Source organism: Sorex fumeus, unplaced genomic scaffold (genome assembly GCF_029834395.1).
Source record: "Sorex fumeus unplaced genomic scaffold, SorFum_2.1 ptg000006l, whole genome shotgun sequence".
NCBI classification, from domain to species: domain Eukaryota; kingdom Metazoa; phylum Chordata; class Mammalia; order Eulipotyphla; family Soricidae; genus Sorex; species Sorex fumeus.
In genome coordinates this window covers 56092128-56112927 of record NW_026606063.1, presented here as the reverse complement: position 1 = coordinate 56112927, position 20800 = coordinate 56092128, and the positions used below count along the sequence as shown (strand labels likewise).

Genomic DNA, 20800 nt, shown 5'->3' with positions numbered 1-20800 from the left:
TGTTCATTGCAGCTCTATTCACAATAGCCAGAATCTGGAAACAACCTGAGTGACCAAGTACTGACAAATGGATAAAGAAATTATGGCACATCTATACAATGGAATGCTACACAGCTATTAGGAAAAATGAAGTTATGAAATTTGCCTATAAATGGATGGACTTGGAGAGTATCATGCTGAGTGAAATGAGTCAGAAAGAGAGGGACAGATATAGAATGACTGCATTCATTTGTGGCATATATATATACTGTATATATACAGCATATATATATATGTGTATATATATATATATATATATACTGTCCTCCCGTTGTTCATCGATTTGCTCGAGCGGGCCCAGTAACGTCTCCATTGGAGACTTTTGTTGTTACTGTGTTTGGCATATTGAATACATCACGGGTAGCTTGCCAGGCTCTGCCATGTGGGTGAGATACTCTCGGTAGCTTGCCAGGCTCTCCGAGAGGGGCGGAGGAATCGAACTCAGGTCGGCCATGTTGCGTGCAAGGCAAACGCCCTACCACTGTGCTATCGCTCCAGCCCATATATATATATATAGCGATATCTATCTATCTGGTAGAAGACATATCCATGGTCAGGGAAAACAAGGACTAGAAGAACCAGTAAATAGTTGGAATCAACCACAAATGTGTGTGGATGGGGGGGGGGGTGGAGGTAAGACAGAAAAGTAAGATATGTAAGATAGAGACAGGACCAGGATGACAATAGCACTGTAGCATTGTCCTCCCATTGTTCATAGATTTTCTCGAGTGGGCACCAGTCATGTCTCCATTGTGAGACTTGTTGTTACTGTTTTTGGCTTATCGAGTACATCATGGGTAGCTTGCCAGGCTTTGCCGTGAGGGTGGAATATTCTCAGTAGCTTGCCGGGCTCTTCGAGAGGGGCTGAGGAATCAAACCCAGGTGGGCCACATGCAAGGCAAACGCCCTACCCATTATGCTATCATTCCAGCCCTAGGATGACAATAATAGCTGGAAATTATTATGCTGGACAAGAACTGAGCATTTAAAGTTTGTAAACTTTTACAGGATACCTTTCAGGCATAACCTTTAAGTATCCGTGTTGCAAACCACAATGCCCGGAGGGAGGGAATAAGGGAAGGTGGGAGAAGAGGGGGTTAGAGAGAGACAGAGAGACACAGAGAGGAGAGAGAGCTACCTTAGAGGCAGGCATTGGGAGGGGGGTGATGGGGACAGTGGTGTTGGGAAATGTAAACTGGTGGAGGGATGGGTGTTAAACACTGTATGACTGAAACCTAATTATGAACAGCTTTAAAAGGTCTATCTCACAGTGATTCAATAATAAAATCATGAAAAAAACCCAGCAATTAAACACATTGAATAAAGTGAATTAAAAATATATCTGCTTAAGTTTTCTGGGACAGAAGTTAAAATATTGAGGTGGTATTAAATTTTACCATTTAGTTACAGAGTAAATTATGTATTTGGAAAGATTCTATTCCATGAATGGGTTAAAATTTAGTAATTTTTCATACAAGTCTTTCAGACCCACTAAAAGGAATAAAAGATACATTCAGGTGGAAGGAAAATAATTCTGTATCTTCTATAAGATAAGAGCAGAATGAGCAACTAGTTAGTGCATAATTGAATAGATATTGACTACATGAAATAATAGTAATATATAACTTGTATGTTAAAAGACAGTTGTGGTAAATTAGAATGTGAGCCAGAAAAGGGGTTAATATGATCCCAAATTATTACATACTTAAGAAGAAAGGTACAGATAATCCTCAACATTTGATTTTTGTAAGAATGCATGTTAACATTTCTAGAGAAATCACTTATGTGGGAACTAGCTTTAAACTAGAATGATTGAAAAGCAGAATGATATAAAACAGTCTAGAAATGTTTTTCGAAACAATGAGAAAAGGAGAAGCAGTATGAATAATGCATCAAAAGTTTGTAGAAAAATCTGAACATTTCGATGATTACAAATAAATACAAATAGACTAAACTTTATAGCTTGGAGAAGCTGATTTTCCACCTGGGATTTTAAAAAAATCCATCTTTTGTAAGAGATACACCTGAAGTTTAGGGATATAGGAAGGTAGAAAGTAAAAAAGCAGGACAGTTAGATACCAGACAAATTCTCATCAAAGCAAAGCTGAAAGTTCAACTAGTAGCTGATAAATAGAATTTAAAGCACACTCAAAATCCTACTAGAGATAAATAGAGTTTCCAGGTAAATAAAATATCTGATTGTGTGTTGTACCTAGTAAATAGCTTTAAAATTGGAAGGGCTGGAGTGATAATATAGGGGCTAAGGCACTTGCCTTGGAATACTGCTGATCCCAGTTTGATCCTCAGCACTGCATATGCATATTATCCTCTGAGCACTGACAGGAGTGATTCCTAGACACCATAGCAGTAGTAAGGCCTGAGTACTGCTGGGTGTGGCCCCAAACAAATTTAAAAGTGCAAAGAATTCAATAGAACAACTTAGAGAATTAGATCTGTGTAGTCAGTGGAAGACGTAGTCCTTCCTATAGTTAATTGATCAACCGTGTGAAAAAAATAAATAAAAGACCAAATCAGGAGGCATTTTAGAGGTTGGAAGTTGGTCTTTTGCGAGCCCTGTCATCTGGTGAGTAGTCCTCTTTTATATGGAATGGCAGAATTCAATCTGGAATTAGTCCTTCCACTGAGATCTAAAGGATAATACCCTTCCACAGCTTCCAGGGATGTAGTGCTAGGTACTTGCTTAGTATTTTCTTATAAAAATCACCCCTTTCTCACCCTAGTTCTGAATTCAGACCTAAACAAAAAACCCAAAAGCCAGTTTACTAATCTCAACCCCTTTCCCTACGGGCCTCTTGTCTTACTTTTTCTCATCCTACCCTTAGGTACAAATGATGAAAGTCCTGAATCCCACTTGATCTTTCCAACTGGTTGTTCACATTGCACAGCAGGTGTCTGCAGTGATGAGAGATAGTGGTGGCAGGAGGGCTCTCACTTTGCAAACTCTTGTATTCAGGAGAAGCACAGATGATCTTCTACATATGCAGGCTTTAAAAGATTTTACTTGTTCCAGGTTCACAGCTCTAGCTCCACAGATAGGATCCCAGCTGTTCTGAATCGAGGGGGGCGGGGTGTATCACAGGGTTCCTGTGCTGGCACAGGTGAGATGAGCTGCCACAGACACAGAACTCCTTTCCGTGCAGATCAAATAGAACACTCCATTGTAAATACAGAGGAGAAACGTGAAGAGAAAAGAAGTGGAAGAAAATAACAAAAGGCAAGAAGGGAGTGCTAGTAATTAAGAACAAAGTAAAACCCGAATATTTCATGCAAGAGTTGCTCAAGTGTGGTACTCATGGTTCTTGGAATGTCACAGGGTGGGTGGCCTTATTAGTAACATATAGGTGTATATATAAATTTGTCATAATCAACCAAGTAGATGTGCAAATATGGCCTTTACTGAGGAAGAATGGGGCTTCAGCAGAGCCTCATGTGTAGCCCTTGACAGCAATGGAAATGAGGGCTTAAGAATTGAATGTATTGAATGTAGCAGTAAAATGTTAGACTCATTTCTAGACTCATTTCTTTGTTTCATTTCTTCCCTCATTAAGCCACCCCAGATACTGCTACAGCAGCTCTAAGCATCTGGTTAATCACTATGACTTAGACATTTACCTTACATGTCAACAGACAGGGTAATTGTATTAAAGTTGCCGTCATTAATGCTTTGAAAAAGTATCTTGGTAAATCAGAAGTTAGTTTTGCATTATCAGAAAAGCAAAATAACTTTAAGATGGTCATTTTAAGGTACAATCACAAAACAAAGTGTGTAAACAGACCACTTTCCTGTAGGAGGTGCATATGAATAAAGAAATTCAAGTGTTTTACTCATCTTGTATATAATATAACTTTATAGGCTTGGAATATAGCTCGTAGTGTGCTGCCGTGGTTTAGACATTAGTAACATTAGTAGTAAAGGCCGAATTATGTGAAATATTTTTATTTTATTTACCTTCTTTATTTGCCTTCCCTTCCCTTCCCTCTGTTGTTATGACCAGGCTACACACATACTTGGTTGTGGTGCTTGCACATTTAGTTGTGCTGCTCACTGGGGATTTCACGTCAGGTTGTGGTGTTTGCACACTCAGCCATGGTGCATTCTCAGGGTCACATTCCTTCAGTTGTGGCACTTGCACATGTGCTCACTGGGGATCACACACCTTGCTGCAGTAATTGAACATCTTTGCAGTTGTGGTGCTCACCCAGAGTGAGCACCATTAGTTGCAGTGCTCACACACACCAGCCTGCATTGTGACCAGAAATCATGGCCCCAGGAATCTGACTGCAGAGCACCAGGCACCAGCCCTGGCCAGCTATTGACCCTGACCAATAATAGTCAACAATGAATTTCAGATTCCTCAGAACTTCAGATTCTGTGGAATCTGAAAAGTTGAAATCACTTTGAACTTTAAAGGAAATTATTTTGAAAGAGTAGAATGGGTAGGGGGTGTCATTTAATAGAGCCTTGAAATCTTTGTTTTTGGACAACACCCAGCTGTGCTTGGGGCTTACTCCTAGCTTTGTGCTCAGGGATCATTCCTGGTGGGCTGGGGAGACCATCTGGGTGCTGAGAATCTAACACAGGTTGACTGTGTGCAAGGCAAACACCTGCTGTATTATCACTCCAGCCCCAGAGCCTTAGAATCTCGTTGCTGACTTGGCATGACACTGTTGTTAGGATTGCCTTTTCTAAATCCTTTGATAATATAAACTAGGCAATTAAGACTTACCCTTAAAGAGGTTTTGTGTTCTTCTCTAACAAAGGTAGAATATTCTAAGAGCATAACAGATAGAGGTAACATTTTTTTCCATCTGGCAAAGTCACTAGACCAGATGGATTCACTAATGACTTTTCTAAAGTATTTAATCAGACCTTACTAAAAACATGACTAGCATATTTAATTATTCTAAATTAATGGGACTTTTGCCAGATATAACCTTTAAAGCTTGAGTCATGCTCCTTACTTTAAGAGGGAAAGAAAAGACATGAATAGCTCCAGAAAGCTGGCTTTCATGCACCCCTTTCATTAGTGAACCCTCTTATTACCATATTGTTGTGTTACAGTCATAAGGCGGTATTTTTCCTTTTTCAAAGAAAGTGCTGTAAGACTAACCATGCTGATCAAATTCATTTAATCAAAAACAGTTATATTTGATGTGAACATCTGGGGATTGATAAATTTGATATAGTCATTAGACATTTCTTCACTACCTGCTTGTTAAAGACTTTTAAAACTCTAGATACCATCATTTTTGTCTTTTGCTGTAGGTTACTTTTTATTTTTTTAGAACTTTCCTCACACTTTGTTCAAAACAAATAAAAGCATTAGAGAAGGATTTATAATGAAAAACTGCCTTTACCCCACTCCTTCCCATTCTTAATCCACTTACTAAAGTAACACTTGAAGAATTATTCTTGGGGCCAGAGCAATAGCGTATCGGGTAGGGCGTTTGCCTTGCACACAGCTGACCTGAGTTCCATCCCGGCATCCCATATGGCCCCCCAAGCACCACCAGGAGTAATTCCTGAGTGCAGAGCCAGAAATAACCCCTGAGAATCGCAGGGTGTGACCCAAAGAGCAAAAAAATATATATATATATTTTCTTAATATTTTGTGTCATTCACAGTGTTAACAGCTATAGACAGCACACAATTCAAAGTATATTATGAACTAATATTTTATCCTTTTATATCTTAATAAAACCAATAAAATAAGAACTGATTGCAGCATTTATTGATTTTTTGATATTTGTGATCCCACCATATGTAATTTCAAATGACTGTAGCACTGTCCTCCCGTTGTTCATCGATTTGCTCGAGCGGGCACCAGTAACATCTCACAACAAATTGTGAGACTTGTTGTTACTGCGTTTGGCATATCGAATACATCACAGGTAGCTTGCCAGGCTTTCCTGTGCGGGCGAGATACTCTCGGTAGCTTGCCAGGCTCTCCGAGAGGGGTGGAGGAATCGAACTCGGGCCGGCCATGTTGGCTGCATGCAAGGCAAACGCCCTACCGGCTGTGCTATCGCTGCAGCCTTCAAATGACTATTTTGAAATAAGTTTTAAAAAGACTTGAAAAGAGATGTTCAGTAGCACATTATTCTATAATTTTCTACCATATAGATAAATATCAATAAATAACCTCAAACTACAGATAATAGCAAAATGTTTAAGAAATGAGTTTTGCCTTTTTTATTAGTATAATTCAGTTGTAAATTAATATATTTTACTTTTTAACAATGACTATGTTTGACAACTCATTTGTAAAATAACCAGAATTTAATTATTATTTCTTCTGCTCGTTTCAGGATGGCTAAGCATACTTTGATTCCAGGCAGTCAAACTACTTTTGTTATTTGTTTTTTTGGGGGGCCACACTTGATGATGTTCAGTAGTGTTTGGGGGATGATATGGGATAGTCGAACCTGGATCAAAATCTGGATCAGCAGCAAGAAAGACAAACACCCTACCTTTTGTACTATTTCAGACTCGGGGATCTTTTCTTTATCTTCTCCTTGTAGTGGAGATTTGCACTGTTTCTTCATGTTGTTTTGGTTGTCTAGTGGCAAAACCCTGGAATTCACTAGCACTGTTCTCTCTTATCATGGGAAAGGATTCTGGATAAGGCCGGTCGATGGTGGACACCCTTCTCTCTGTCTAGGGTCTGAGCATCCTCTCAGGCATTTTTCTTTGGCTTATGATGGGCATCTAGTGAAGATTTGTAGGAGGTGCTCTTTTAATATTGGGTTTATACAGTTTCTATTTTGTACTGGTCTTTTGTAAGAATTGGAGTGGATTGTTGTTGATTTGGATTTTAGGTGGCCAGAATTTTTTCCACAGATTTAGATGATAAAGGCTGGGGTGGGAGTCCAGAGTGCTGGGAGTGGGAAATATAACTGCGACCACTAAGCAGCCACCTGCCCCAGAGAAGGCCACGGACTTTGAGGAGTCCACGCCCCTACAGTGATGTCAACGCCCCCAGGCAGTCCATATGCTAGTCCACAGATCTGTTGGGGAGGGCCAGTGACTACTTGGGCCGACACTCCCTGCGGAAGTGGCTGCAGATGTCCCTGGCCCCTTCTGTACTATTGCTTCAGCACCAAAGCTACTGTATTCTTAACCACTCTTGTTGTATTGTATTAAATGTTGCTAGAATGTAGTTGGATATGAGTATAGATATTGATAGAGTTATGGCAATACTCATCAATGAAGGTATAAAACTTCTTTAATTTTACTTAGTTTAGGGCCACACATACCAGTACTCGGGAGCATATTCAGTGTTGAGGATTGAACTTGGCTTGGTTGCATGCAAAGCAACCCCTCTACTGTCTTTTCAGCCCTGTTTATTTTATGAACCATATTCTCATTGTATACACCACACGTTAGATTGTTGGTTGATTCAATTTAAGAAAGCCCCTGCTCAACTCTGAGTTATAAAGGTAGGTATTCGAGGGCCGGAGAGACAGTATAGTGGGTATGGTGGTTTTCCTTGTATGCGTCTGACCCAGGTTTGATCTCCAGCATCCCATATGGTTTTTTGAGCCCTACCAGGAGTGTTCCCTGAGTTTAGAGCCAGAGGTAAGCTCTGAGCATTGGTGGGTGTGGCCCAAAAGCCAAAATAAAGTGGTGCATGAGACTTAGTTTGGAAAAAATGCAATGGTCCCTATTGGTCTATCAATATGGTTATCACGTCCATTTGCCCCATCAGACCCACCTGAAGGCGGTCCCCTCCCCATGGTCCTATAAGACCACAATTCAAGTGGTCTCCAGTGTCCAGTGCAGACTTAGGGGCGCAGCCTGCAGTATAGTCATTCCCACCTAAAGCGTTACCACCTCCAGACCACTGTGATCCATTGGAACACTTTCCTGCCTTTTCTTAATCATCAACTGAGTTTAAGTCATTCCCTCTTCAATCTGGAAAGTTTGAGTTGCCTAATCAGCTTGATGCACTTTCACCTCCATCATTGAAAAACTTATTTCAGTTTTGCATTAAAGGAAAGAAGGAAGAAGAATTTCCTGTTTTCCTTTTGGACTTTCTCTTTTGCAAACCACAACACCCAAAAGGAGAGAGAGAGAAAAAAAGGGAATGCCCTGCCACAAAGGCAGGGTGGGATAGGGGAGATGGGAGGTGGGAGGGATACTGGGATCCGTGGTGGTGGGAAATGGGTACTGGTGGAGGGATGGGTATTTGATCATTGTATAATTGAAACCCAAGCAAAAAAAACTGTAAGTCTACAACTGTACCTCATGGTGTCTCACTAATAAAAATTTTTAAAAATACTAACATATAAAGTATTATGAGAGAACTATTGAAGTATGCATAGAAAATGAAGTAAGGCTTTGCAAAGTGAAGTCAGTAAAAACTTACATGTGTATGTATTATATTACTTTCACCACTAAAATCTACCTGAAACTTACATAATGATATAATGTTACTTCAAGAAAAAAAATAAAGAAAATATCAAGAACATTTTAAAATTGCATTTAGGTCAAATACTTATATTACTTATATATGTTTCCTTCAGGATTCAAAGATGATTAATTCTTTTTTAATTACCCTTATAAGCAAGATTGCCTTTTCATTCAACCATATTCTTATCTTCTTTGCACACAACCTATTTGGAAGGTTTTCTGATCTGATCTGACATCATAGAGACATCCTTTTGCCTTCCTGGGCTGCCAGGGAAACAAATCCATTTCTTTTCCCTGATCGGATGATAGAAGTCCGTCTCTGGCATGCTTTCATGCTTTCTGTTGCTATGGTGACAGAAGATGTGATTTCCCAGTGGAACTAGATTTATATATACACATAGAAAAGTAGTTCTGTAAGAGCTTGATCCCTTTTTTGTTACCTGGTATACAATCAATCAATGACATAACAAAATTGAGTACCAAAAGAAAGATAGAGTGATACCAAAGCTTTTGTATGTAGATGCAGAATGAGACTTCCTCTCTTTATAGAGACCTTAGTAAAGGGAATCTATTTTGGAAGTTTTAATGTTATGACATTATTGTTGTAGCAGTAATAAGTTGTAAAAAATTTGAAGTATAATAGTTTTAGAAAATAAGAAATTTTGGATTTATGAACTCTCAAATGGCACGTAGACTTAAAATTACGTAATATCCGTACTCCCAGTCACAGAAGGGAACACAGTATTTTGGGGGTTTTTTTTGAGAAGGGGGTCATACTCGGTGATACTTAGGGGTTATTCCTCACTCTGCACTCAAGAATTACTCCTGGTAGTGCTTGGGGGATCATATGGGCTGTGGGGGATCAAACTTGAGTCATCTGCGTGCAAAGCAAGTACCCTACCCACTTTGCCCTCTCTCCCACCCCAGTGTCACAGTGTTATATACTAAATATGTTTATATGAAAACTAGGTAAATGGTAGTATTTTCCACTTCTCCATAATTTTCTGTGTGATGGACACAATCATTGGCCCATTTCCAATAAAATTATATAAGAAGGAATTCAGGGAGCACTATTCTTTCATCACAACTCATACATAGGAAAAGAAGATCTACCTTCCCTTATGTTTATTAGAAAAGCAATAAGTAAAGTCTATAGGTTAATAAATCTATTTTTATGGATTTATTTACCCAGTTCCTTAGATTCAGGGCACTTCTGTGAAAGGAGCAAAGTACAGTTTTGAGATGTGCAGCACTGGGGCTAGAGAGGATAGTACAGTAGGTAAAGTGCTTGCCTTGCATGTTGCTAACCTGGGTTCAAATTCCCAACACCACATATATTTCTCTCAACCCCCAAGCACTGCCAGGCTTCATTTCATTTTTGGGGGTGGCATACCTAGTGATATACAAGGTTTACTTGTGGCTTTATACTCAATGATTACTCCTGGTGTTACCCCAATAATTTTCTTAATATATGCAAATGGCAAAGGAGTAGGCTGGATTAAATGGAGTATTATTGACAATTTGATGGGGTTTAGACAGTAGGCATCAAACCATAGAGGAAAATATATATATGCCTCTCAGAGAGTCCGACAAGCTACCGAGAGTATCCTGCCCGCATGGCAGAGCCTGGCAAGCTACCCTTGGTGTATTCGATATGCCAAAAACAGTAACAATAATGGTCTCATTCCCCTGACCCTGAAAGAGCCTCCAATATGGTGGTGTTGGGAAAGACAAGTAAGGAGAGGCTGCTAAAATCTCAGGACTGGGACAAATGGAGATGTTACTAGTGCCCACTCAAGTAAATCGATGAACAACAGAATGACAGTGATACAGTGATACAGTGATCATTGAAAAAGAAGAAATGCTTAAGGAAGAGCATTATGGAACTTCTGGCAAAAAAAATCCAATGTGAACATTTTAAAATAAGTCTGATATATTTATGGGCTTTTATATGAATGGAAAGAATAATTTAATCATATTATAAAACAAATCTAATGAGAAGTAATGGGATGTTTGGAGGTAACTTTGCTAATTAAATAACTTAGACTAATTATTTTTCAGACCTCTTTAAAGACTTGTTCAAAACTAGCTTTGCATTCTTTACTACTTCATAGAACTGAGAAAAAACAGAAATCATGACATTATAGTAAGAATTATCTAGGAAAACAGTTTACTAAAATTGGGAAGGTGAACCCCCTGAATCTAATAGATATATCAAGCATATTTAAATAGTAATTGTGATTACAGCAGATCTTTTTGTTTTATTTCCTGGACCACATGTGCTGGTGTTATTCCAATGTGTTGTCTGGGAGTTAGTCCACTAGAGGCCAGGGATTGGGATTGGACATGGCCAGGCCTCCAACATGCACAGCACTGCACGTACTCTAGTTCTTTGAGCTCTCTCTCTCTCTCTCTCTTTCTCTCTCTCTCTCTCTGTCTCTCTCATCACTGATTGATGTTTTTTCAAAGAATCTTTAGGGAAATATGATTATTCCTTTCTTTATTTTTCCAGTTTCTAAGTAGAACCCTTGTATCAAAAGTAGAGCCAATACAGTAACTATAGTCATTAGCATCATTCATTGCTTCTACTTTGTTGGGGTTTTTTTTTATTTTTTGTGTTTTTTGATTTTGGGGCTGCACCCTGCTGTCTCAGGTCATATTCCTGGCTCTATGCTCAGGAGTCTCTTAAAAATTTTTTTAATTGAATTACCATGAACTATAAAGTTGCAAAGATATTTGTGATTGAGTTTCAGGCATACAGTGTTCCAGCACCAATTTTCCATCAGTGTCCCCAGTTTCCCTCTTATCCCCCAGCCTGCCTCTGTGACAGGCACATTTCCCCTCTGTAATTGTCCTAGTAATCTCAGGGATCACTCTTGGAGAGGCTCGGGATGGTGGAGATCCAATCTGGGTTGGCCACTGCAAAGCAAGCATTCACTGTGCTATCTCTATTATGTGATATTCCAGAAACTGTGCAGTCATGAAATTAGTCCTTAGCCTTCTTGAGCAGTGTGATTAAATCTTCTTCCTCATAGCCCTTAGGATTCCTACTGTGGTGCTGACCTGAAGTCTTTCTTTGGTTTTCTTACTAAAAATTTCAGGCATTAATGCCATCGTTTTCCATGATCAGGCTTATGTTGTCAACGCTGAATGAAGCCAAACTCTGAGTTAGAAATACAGTTGCCCAAGCAGAATTCATCTTTGACATGCCCAACCTTTCCCTTAACTTCAAACAACTTAACCTTCCATCCTTTGTTTTTTGGGCCACTTCTGGCATGCTCAGGGCATAATCTTGGTGATCACAGGGGGAGATATGGAGTACCAAGGATTGAACCCTGGTCAGTGGCATGCAAGGCAAACGCCTTACACAATCACTGTATTGTCTCTTTTCTCTTAAATATCTTTGACTCATTATTTCCTCCTCCTATCTCATTATGTCTTTTTTTTTCTTTTTGGGTCACACCCAGCGATGCTCAGGGGTTACTTCTGGCTCTGCACTCAGGAATCACTCCTGGCATTGCTTGGGAGACCATACAGGAGGCCGGGGATCGAACCTGGGTCAGTCGCGTGCAAGGCAAACACCCTACCTGCTGTACTGTCATTCCCGCCTCTCATTATGTCATATATTGTCTAACCAGCCTCCTTGCCTCCTTTTAATACCCCTCACTCATCACTGCCTCATTGTTGTTAGGGCTACATTCTTAAAAAATGAAACTTCATTTTGTGTCCTCCCAGTAATTTTCAGTGGTGCTCTTCTCTCCTGCCTCCTCTAAAGGATTTTAGAGTCATCTGACCCATTGCACTTCCTGCTGTTCCTGCAAGACTTTTCATGTGGATGTTCCTTGCCTTTTGTATTTTTTATTTAAAAATTTGGTGGTGGACCATTCCCAGTGTTGCTTAGCGAGTCCTAGGAGCTATTCTGGGAGTACTGGCAATGCTTGGGTGTGTGGTCCTGGACTGATAGTTCAGTGCTCTGGCCTGATGGTGCTGTGCTTGTCGCCACAAAGCTACACCCAGGAGTTATGGAGATGGAACTCTCCAAGATACATTTGAGCTCAGGCCAGCACCGTATCTTGCACATGAATTCATATACTGCCCAAAGTTCTGGGAGGCTGGCCATGCCATCCTCCTTTTAATGCCATTGTGTGTGTATACATATATATTTAATTTGTTCTTCTTAAGGTTTCCTTAAAAGAGGGGTAGCATATTTTCTGTTCATAAATCTATAATGTGATATTTGATATTTGATATTTCATAGGCCCATAAATAAGGCCCCAAGATGCACTTGCACCTTATTTTCATTTTGAGAAAATCCCATCCTCTTCCAACCTGAAGCAGGCCCCGCCTAGGCTGCATGCATCCAAGATGATAGTCCAGAACCTTTCCTCGGTGAAGGAGCCAGTCCCCCACAGTGAGGGACAGGCAGCTGACTGGGTTAAGAAGAGAGAGCAGCTCCTGGAGACTGCTTTATAGGGAAGGCCTGGGGGAATGTGCACAGATATTCCTGGAATAAATTTTCCACAACTTGCAGCTGCCTGAAGTAACAGCTGGCCCCCGAGGATGTGTAAGTTCTAGAACAGTGAATTTGGATCATTGTCACCATGGACCTTGACACTGATTGGGGCTTATGGGCCTGTCGCTACCCTGGGCCCCTTTTTCCTCCTGGAAGGGGATAGCTTGGCATCCAGTTGGTCCAGCTCAAAGTTCACTCCTGGGTTCTGATTTCAGGAGGTTCTACTCCAGATCAACCATCGAGCTGGAGGCCTGACCCTGTCCTCATCACTGGCCAGACCGCTGCAATGAAGTGCCTGCTGTGACACACCTGAGGGGCAGGCTAGGCCCTGAGGAGAATGGGGGGTTGCTTACTGAGTCCCCCACGATGGGCCTTGGCATATGGGACTTCCAGGTGTTTCTTGTGACAGGCTTCTTCAGCCCCTGTCTGCAGCACCCTATCCCAAGAAGTAGGACTTCTTTAGAAAGAGTGGTTGTGATTGTGCTAGCAGTATGTGGGGCCTGATTCCTCCAGTCTCATGCCCAGCACATCCCAGTGCAGCCTCCTTATACCCCACTATCTGGCTCTGAACACGCCATCTGTCCCCTGGTTGAAACTACTCATGTGCACCACCTGTTTACCTACAAGCAAAAGCCCAAGAATTCATCCAGCCCCATCAGGAGGACATGTGTGGGTGGGCCTTCGGGTTTAGGGGTGGTCACAGACTTAGGACCTGCTTGTGGAGCACTGGAAACTCCAAGGAAGACAAGCTGCATTCTGTTAGGCCCCATAATAGTTGGATACTCAAGGTCACGGTTACGGGAGGTCACGGTCGATTTGCTGAGCGGGCCCCGTAACATTGTGAGGCTTGTTACTGTGTTTGGCATATCGAATATATCACGGGAAGCTTGCCAGGCTTTGCCGTGTGGGTGAGATACTCAAGGATTTTGCCTAAAATGTCACTATTGGGTGAGAGATCCGTAAAAGGAGCTTGGTGGGATAGAGACCATTGTGACAGCTAATGGGACCTGGGGGCTGCAGAACTGGGGGAATCACACTTGGAGCCAGGGAGAACCAGAAAGTTTATTTTGACAAGATACATTATAGTCATAGAAATGTGCATATTGGTTGTATATATGCCAAGTTACACAAATTTTGATGATAATGAAATTTGTTTTGATTGAGTACTTACCCTGTGCCAGGCACAATGCATAATACTTTATATTCATTATAACATCTATTCGTGTATATTATTTATATTTTATAGATTAGGAACCTAAGGCAAAAAAGATGGAAGCAACATGATTAAAGAGCCAGTTAGGGGCAGCCACTATGCAGATGTAGGTATCTGGTTTCTAAGTCAATTCTGTTACTAAAAATTATGCTGAAAATTGAAAATGGGGAAAAATTTGATTAACTGAAAAGTAGATCCTGAAACTAAAAATGGAAAATATTCTACTTGTGTAAGAAAGTATTCTCTGCTAGTTATTAATATAGGTAATGTGCTCTCTTTTATTTTCAGTTCCAACATCTATTTTTAGAAGGACAAATTTCTTTCCACAATGAATTTAAAGCACAGAGTATATTCTCATCGAGGAATAATAATGATAACATGTCTCCCTCTGGACTGCTACAGAATCTTTGAAATTATAGTTAGCATTTGACAAAGTTTTGTTTTGATTGGACTGCAGAGGGAAAGTGCTACACAAACCACAAGCATAGTAATTTATAGTTCTCCTGTGTCAGAATGATTTATGTAAAATAGGAATTTTCATTTCAAAATATACCTGTGGCAGCAGACACAGAAACAGCCCTTGTCTCGGATGCTTCCGTGCCCTGAAATCCTAACGAGGATGGGATCCAGAGCTTTGCAAGAGGTTTCAATAATTCCGAGAAGTATACTTTCTCCCAGTAATAGTGTGGGCCTTTTTTTTAAAAAAAAAATAAAGTCAAAACCTAAGTAATATTTTTAAGTTAGTTTTCAAATTTACATTAATTCATTAAAATAAGCAATGAGAATAACACTGTACTATAACATTACATAAGTTTCTGGTGTGCATCACTATAATTCAACCGTGTGTCTGTAAGCTCCTCATGGAAGGACCAGTCTTATCTCTCACCATACATACAGTTGACCCTTTTTACTTAATTTCTCCATCCCTACCCCTCTTCCCTTTTGGTAATCATTAATTTGTTTTTTTCTGTCTAAATGCTTATTTTTGTTTTATTTAGTGTAATCACTTATGTGTTTCTCTATAGTCTGCATCTGAGTGGAACCATATGGTATTTGATTTATTTCACTAAGTATATTACCCTCTAGGCACATCCATATTGTTGTAAATAGGATTTCATGTATTTGGGGGGAGGGGTTACATCTGGTGCTTGGGAGCTCCTCCCCTCTGGGTGGGAGTGAAGGACCGTGGGGACCAACCCAGGGCTACTGCATGCAAAGTATGTACTCCAATCCTTAAATCTGTCTTCCTGACCCAGGGTTTCATGTTGTAGAGATAAACAGTATTCATCCACATCTTCCTTGTTCATTATTTGTTGTCTTTTTAAAATCGTATTTTAGGTGCCATGATTTACAGTACTGTTAACAGTATGATTTCATGCCTAAATCATCCCAACACTATACTCTCCACCAGTGTCTGTTTCCCTCCTCCATGTCCCAGCATTGTTTCCCATCTCCCAACCCTGTCCCCATCCTATGTTCTATTCCTTACCCATCCCACCTGCTGTAATTATTTTGGGGATAGTCCAAATTCTCTTGATATTATCTTATTAAATGATTAACGTCAGAACTGTTAACCTCAAGTACATCACTTGCTGTTGGGAGTTGCAAGACATATAGGCTTTGTAGTTTTTTGATTTCTCAAGTACAAGCCTGAACGTGCCCTTCTAGCCTTCTGACCTAATTTAAGCAGGGCTCCATATATTACCTTCCATAACAAATTGTAACAATTAGCATTGGTTTTTATTTTAAACTTTGTCTAATTGGAAGATGTAAAAAGATGCCTTTTACTCCTTTTCTCTTTCAGCCTTGCCTTACACCCAGATAAAACTCTCGTTGCAACTGGTCAAGTTGGGAAGGAGCCATATATATGCATATGGGATTCCTATAATGTCCAGACTGTGTCTATTCTTAAAGATGTCCACACCCATGGAGTTGCCTGTCTGGCTTTCAACTCAGATGGACAGGTGTGTCTCTCTTTTTCATTTTTCATTTTCTTTTCTGTACTGATACCTCACTAGTCATCTTGGGTTATAATGTATATATTCTGTAGGCTCAGAAATTCCATCAACCTTACTGTCTCCTCACTGTGGCCTCCTAGGATAATCTGTTTATTTTCCAATTTTTATGTTGTAACTTCAAGCTCTGGGAGGACCCTAGTTTGGGTTCCCCTAAACTTATCATCTGATTAAAAAGCCTTCAGAGAGGAAGTCATAAACTCATGCTGGGAGGGTCACTGAGCAATTCTATTGTTTTCCGTTGTTAGCATTTTATTTGGAATAAGCTTTGGGCCTAACTTTTTGCACAGATGTTAAGCTTTACTCACCACCTTGGTTCCCTTTGCTTCCAGAACATAACATCATTTTCTAATCATTCACTGCGGAGATTCTCTTTGACGCCTTACCAACTCCCAGTTCCTCTCTGTCTGCTCCCCATATTCAGCAAGTCACTGACTGATTCATGTATTTTTAATAGATTCTCTATCGTAACTTTTACATTCATCGTCTCCTTCCCATTCTTTTCCACTCTCCCCTCCCTTTAAGTTCCAAATCAGTATATGCATGGCTTAGTTTAAGCACACTTCTCACTTGAAAAAGAAAAAATGTCATTGCAATGTTTTAAAACAGCAAATCTGAGACACCAACAGAACGAGGCTTATGCTTTGTTTTCTGATCTAATTTTCAGAATCCCCTTGTAATCAGATTGTGCGTGTCGGTGAGATTCCTTCGCCAGACCTTGCACTTTCTATCTCCATACCCTGTCTCGTTCTACCTCTCCACCTCAAGTGCCCTACCAATTCTTTTCTGTCCCTTTAACTCATTCAAAGGTCTCCTTGAAACTTTCCCCCTTCCCCAGTGAAATTTTCTTTTTTCCTTAATTTTTTTGGGAAAGATCTATAAAGTTATGGAGGCCTGACCAGTTTATAAGAAATTCAGTTATATTTTAGGACTTGATCCAGTTTGATTTTTTAAAAACAACTTATACTTGGTTTTATCTGCTATTTTTGAGGAAACTGATGATTATCTGTTCATTTTTCTTTCTATAAGTTTGCTACTTATGTAGAACCCCAATATGTGTTTTTTCGAAAATTTTGCTGCTCTGTAATCCTACCTAGCTTAGTCAGGTTGATGCACATAATTTATTGTACTTACAATAAGAGAAATAACTGTATTGAGCTGGAGCGATAGCACAGCGGGTAGGGCATTCGCCTTACAAGCGGCCAACATGGCCGACCCGAGTTTGATTCCTCCGCCCCTCTAGGAGAGCCCGGCAAGCTACCGAGAGTATCCGATATGCCAGACACAGTAACAACAAAGTCTCCAATGGAGACGTTACTGGGCCCGCTCGAGGAAATCGACGATCAACGGGAGGGCTTTTACCTTACCTTACCTTAATATTTATTCAGACTTGTAGGTATTGACTCTCTGATTAAATTGTGTTACACTTTATATATGTTACTGTGTACAAGTGAAAATGTGTGTCTCAATGTGTACTCACATGCAAATTTTAAAATTTTGTTTTGGAAGCAGTCACTATTCAAAATTTTTTCTGAAGCATCTTGAGAAAAATGTAATGGTACAGAAAAAAATTCACTTAGCTTTAAATTTCTTTTTTTTTTAAAGTTATTTTGTGTTAGAATCTAGTTATCCTTTTAAGGTGCTATTTTGAAGAAGCCAGGGCTGGGGTGGACTGCATGGCACTTAACTGTCAGTTGAGAAAAATAACCTTCTATTTGTTTGCCATGATGAATATCATGGATTGTTGATGTTTATTGCATTAAGTCTGCCTTGTTCCCTGAACAGAATTTCCTGGAATCAAGTGGTATTTAGAAAATGACAAATGGGCCATCACCTCACAAGCAACAAAAGGCAATAGAAATGCTTTTCAGTCTGTCACAACAAAAGAATAAAATGGATATCTTCTGAATCTTTCTCAATCCCAAAATGTGGGTTTTAACTTTAGTTCCCATATTATGTTAACTGTGTTTTTCTGTATAAAGAAAAGAAAATACTGAGTGGAATGAGATTTACCCACTTAAAATTTAAAACCCATTTAAAAGACTCCCATGCTTTATAATTTCCATTTCTAGAACCCTCAGTTAAAAATTAAAACCCAAATCTCCCTTCTTAAGGGCACATTTAAAAGCCTCCAGCTGAGTATTTTATAATCAGTATCCCTAATGAAAACCATCTTTAGTAAAGGAACATGAATAATCCCTACAAAGCAACTCATGTATACATTTAGCCATTTTGGGCTTTCTTTTGTTCTATATACATTTGTACATGTACTTTTAAACATACGCCAAGAACATTAACTCAGATATTCTCATATTTAGGTAGTAAATAAACCTTTAAACCTTTGTCTTAACCTCATGGCTTAAATTATTTCACCAATCCACACAAGAATCTTACTATGTAGAGAGATAAAATAGCTTACACCCATTTTGTACATGAGAAAGCTGATGGTATATGGAGTTAATTGGTTTTCCAAGGTTTTGTATACTCACAAAGGCAAAAGATCTCCTCCCAGAGATCTCTAAACCAGAGCTCCTTCCAATCCAAACCACACTCAGAAGTGTGCCTTGCAGAAAGCTCTGATTTGGAACTTCCTTTCTTTGTTTTGTTTTGCAGGCTTGGTTTTGGTTTTCCTGATACATGTTTTGACACTTTAGGTTTTGTTCATACTCATATATATTGAATTTTCTTTTCCCTTTGAGGATGTTTGGATCTGACCTCATAGAACTTAGATTGGGGATGAAGTATATTACTCATACTAGTTTTAAATATCCTCCTTCAGTCACTTTAATTGTGTAATCATGACAATTCAGAAGAAATGAAATTAATGTTCATCTATGGGCTCTCTTCTCTATATACATGAAATTGTTTATTTTCAGTAGTTTGGTGAGGTATGTAGATGATAGAATCCTAGATGCAAATTTCACATTAGAATCTTATTTAAAAATTGAACCCTGCCTTCAAGTTTCTATGTTTTTTATCTCTACACAGAAATTTCATGAGATTTTGCACTTATATTCTCTGTTTTGAAGGAAAAAAGTGAATTGTGCTTTTTCATTTATGTAATTTCAGTATATGACAAGTCATCTTCTATGATATCTTTAAGTTTTGGATATAAAAATGAATCTTGAAAAATACTTTTTTCCTAAAGAGTTTAATGTCTGTTTCATAGTAAGTTAATTACCTGTTGAAATATAAGAGGGAAAATATCTCCATCATTTTCAGCTATTAAGTTATTGTTCTTATTTTAGCGTTTGGCTTCTGTGGGATTGGATGCCAAAAACACAGTCTGCATTTGGGACTGGAAAAAGGGAAAACTTCTGGCCTCGGCCACTGGCCACTCTGACCGGGTAAGACATTGTTGAATCCAGCCATGTAAAATGTAAATGAGGTAGCTATTCAGAGTTGTAAAATTTTTCAGTTTAATCACTTTACCACATGTAAATTTTTCCAACATATACAAACTTAAAACTTGCTATTTTATTTTCAATAAATATCAATGATTAATAGCTATCAAATAACTAAAAATATCAATGATTGATATTTTTGATTAATCAGATGCTTTATTTAAATTGTTAACTGCTGTTTTAGAGATAAAGCAAATTTTTGATACTGGAATTTTACTCTCAAAATCAAAATAGAGTTGAATTTGAAATTGGATGTAGAGTTTAGATGTATTAATTTATAAGTGGAAATAATTGTTAGAAAATAATATTCACAAGTTTAAGTCTTATTTGTATGAAGACTGAGACTGACGCGCTGCCTACTGCGCTAAGAAGGCGATAGCACAGCGGGTAGGGCGTCTGCCTTGCACGCAGCCAACATGGCCGACCGGAGTTCGATTCCTCCGCCCCTCTCGGAGAGCCCGGCAAGCTACCGAGAGTATTCGATATGCCAGACACAGTAACAACAAAGTCTCCAATGGAGACGTTACTGGGCCCGCTCGAGCAAATCGATGATCAACGGGAGGACCTTTACTTTACTTTACTTTACTGTATGAAGACAACAACAACTTTGTCATTTTTGTTATATTTTAGAAATGAACAAAAATTGTGGCCTTATTCATATTGAAGTCAGTATGATCAGAAATGATCATTTCATAGTTGGCATGATAGTATATGAAGTAGATATATGAACTAACTGGCCAAAATATATTTGTCCATTGTCTTGCAGAATTAAAATAATTTTATTATTTCTATTTTCCAGTTTTAAAAATAATTTGAGTTTTATGTTGACGTCTAGTTGTTTTATATTTCTGTACAATATAGCCATAATAAATCCTAATTAAATATTTATTTTACTGTCTCCGGTTTAGTGTAAACTCAAAAATTATTTTTACTTTTGAAATTATTTAATTTTTTACTTTGTGGGTCAAATCTGGTGATACTCAAGGGCTATTCCTGGCTCTTCACTCAGGAATCACTCCTGGAGGTGCTTGGGACCATAAGGAATGCCAAGGATCAAAATCATGTTGGCTGTGTGCTAGGCAAGTGCCTTGCCCACTCTACTATTTTGTTTTTTTGGGACCACACCCAGTGGTACTCAGGGCTTGCTCCTGACTGTGTTCAGGTATCACTCCTGGTGGGACT

The 20800-nt window shown here is 39.2% G+C and overlaps 1 protein-coding gene across 2 annotated transcripts in view; it reads left to right on the top strand.

Moving 5' to 3' along the window:
* The window catches only part of EML6 (EMAP like 6), a 290220-nt gene that overhangs the window by 107397 nt on the left and 162023 nt on the right, over window positions 1-20800 (top strand). For both annotated transcript variants that reach the window (XM_056124968.1, XM_056124960.1), the window contains exons 2-3: window positions 16004-16163; window positions 19463-19561. In XM_056124968.1, coding sequence (XP_055980943.1) covers window positions 16004-16163; window positions 19463-19561 — 259 coding nt within the window. The remainder of the gene's footprint in view (window positions 1-16003; window positions 16164-19462; window positions 19562-20800) is intronic.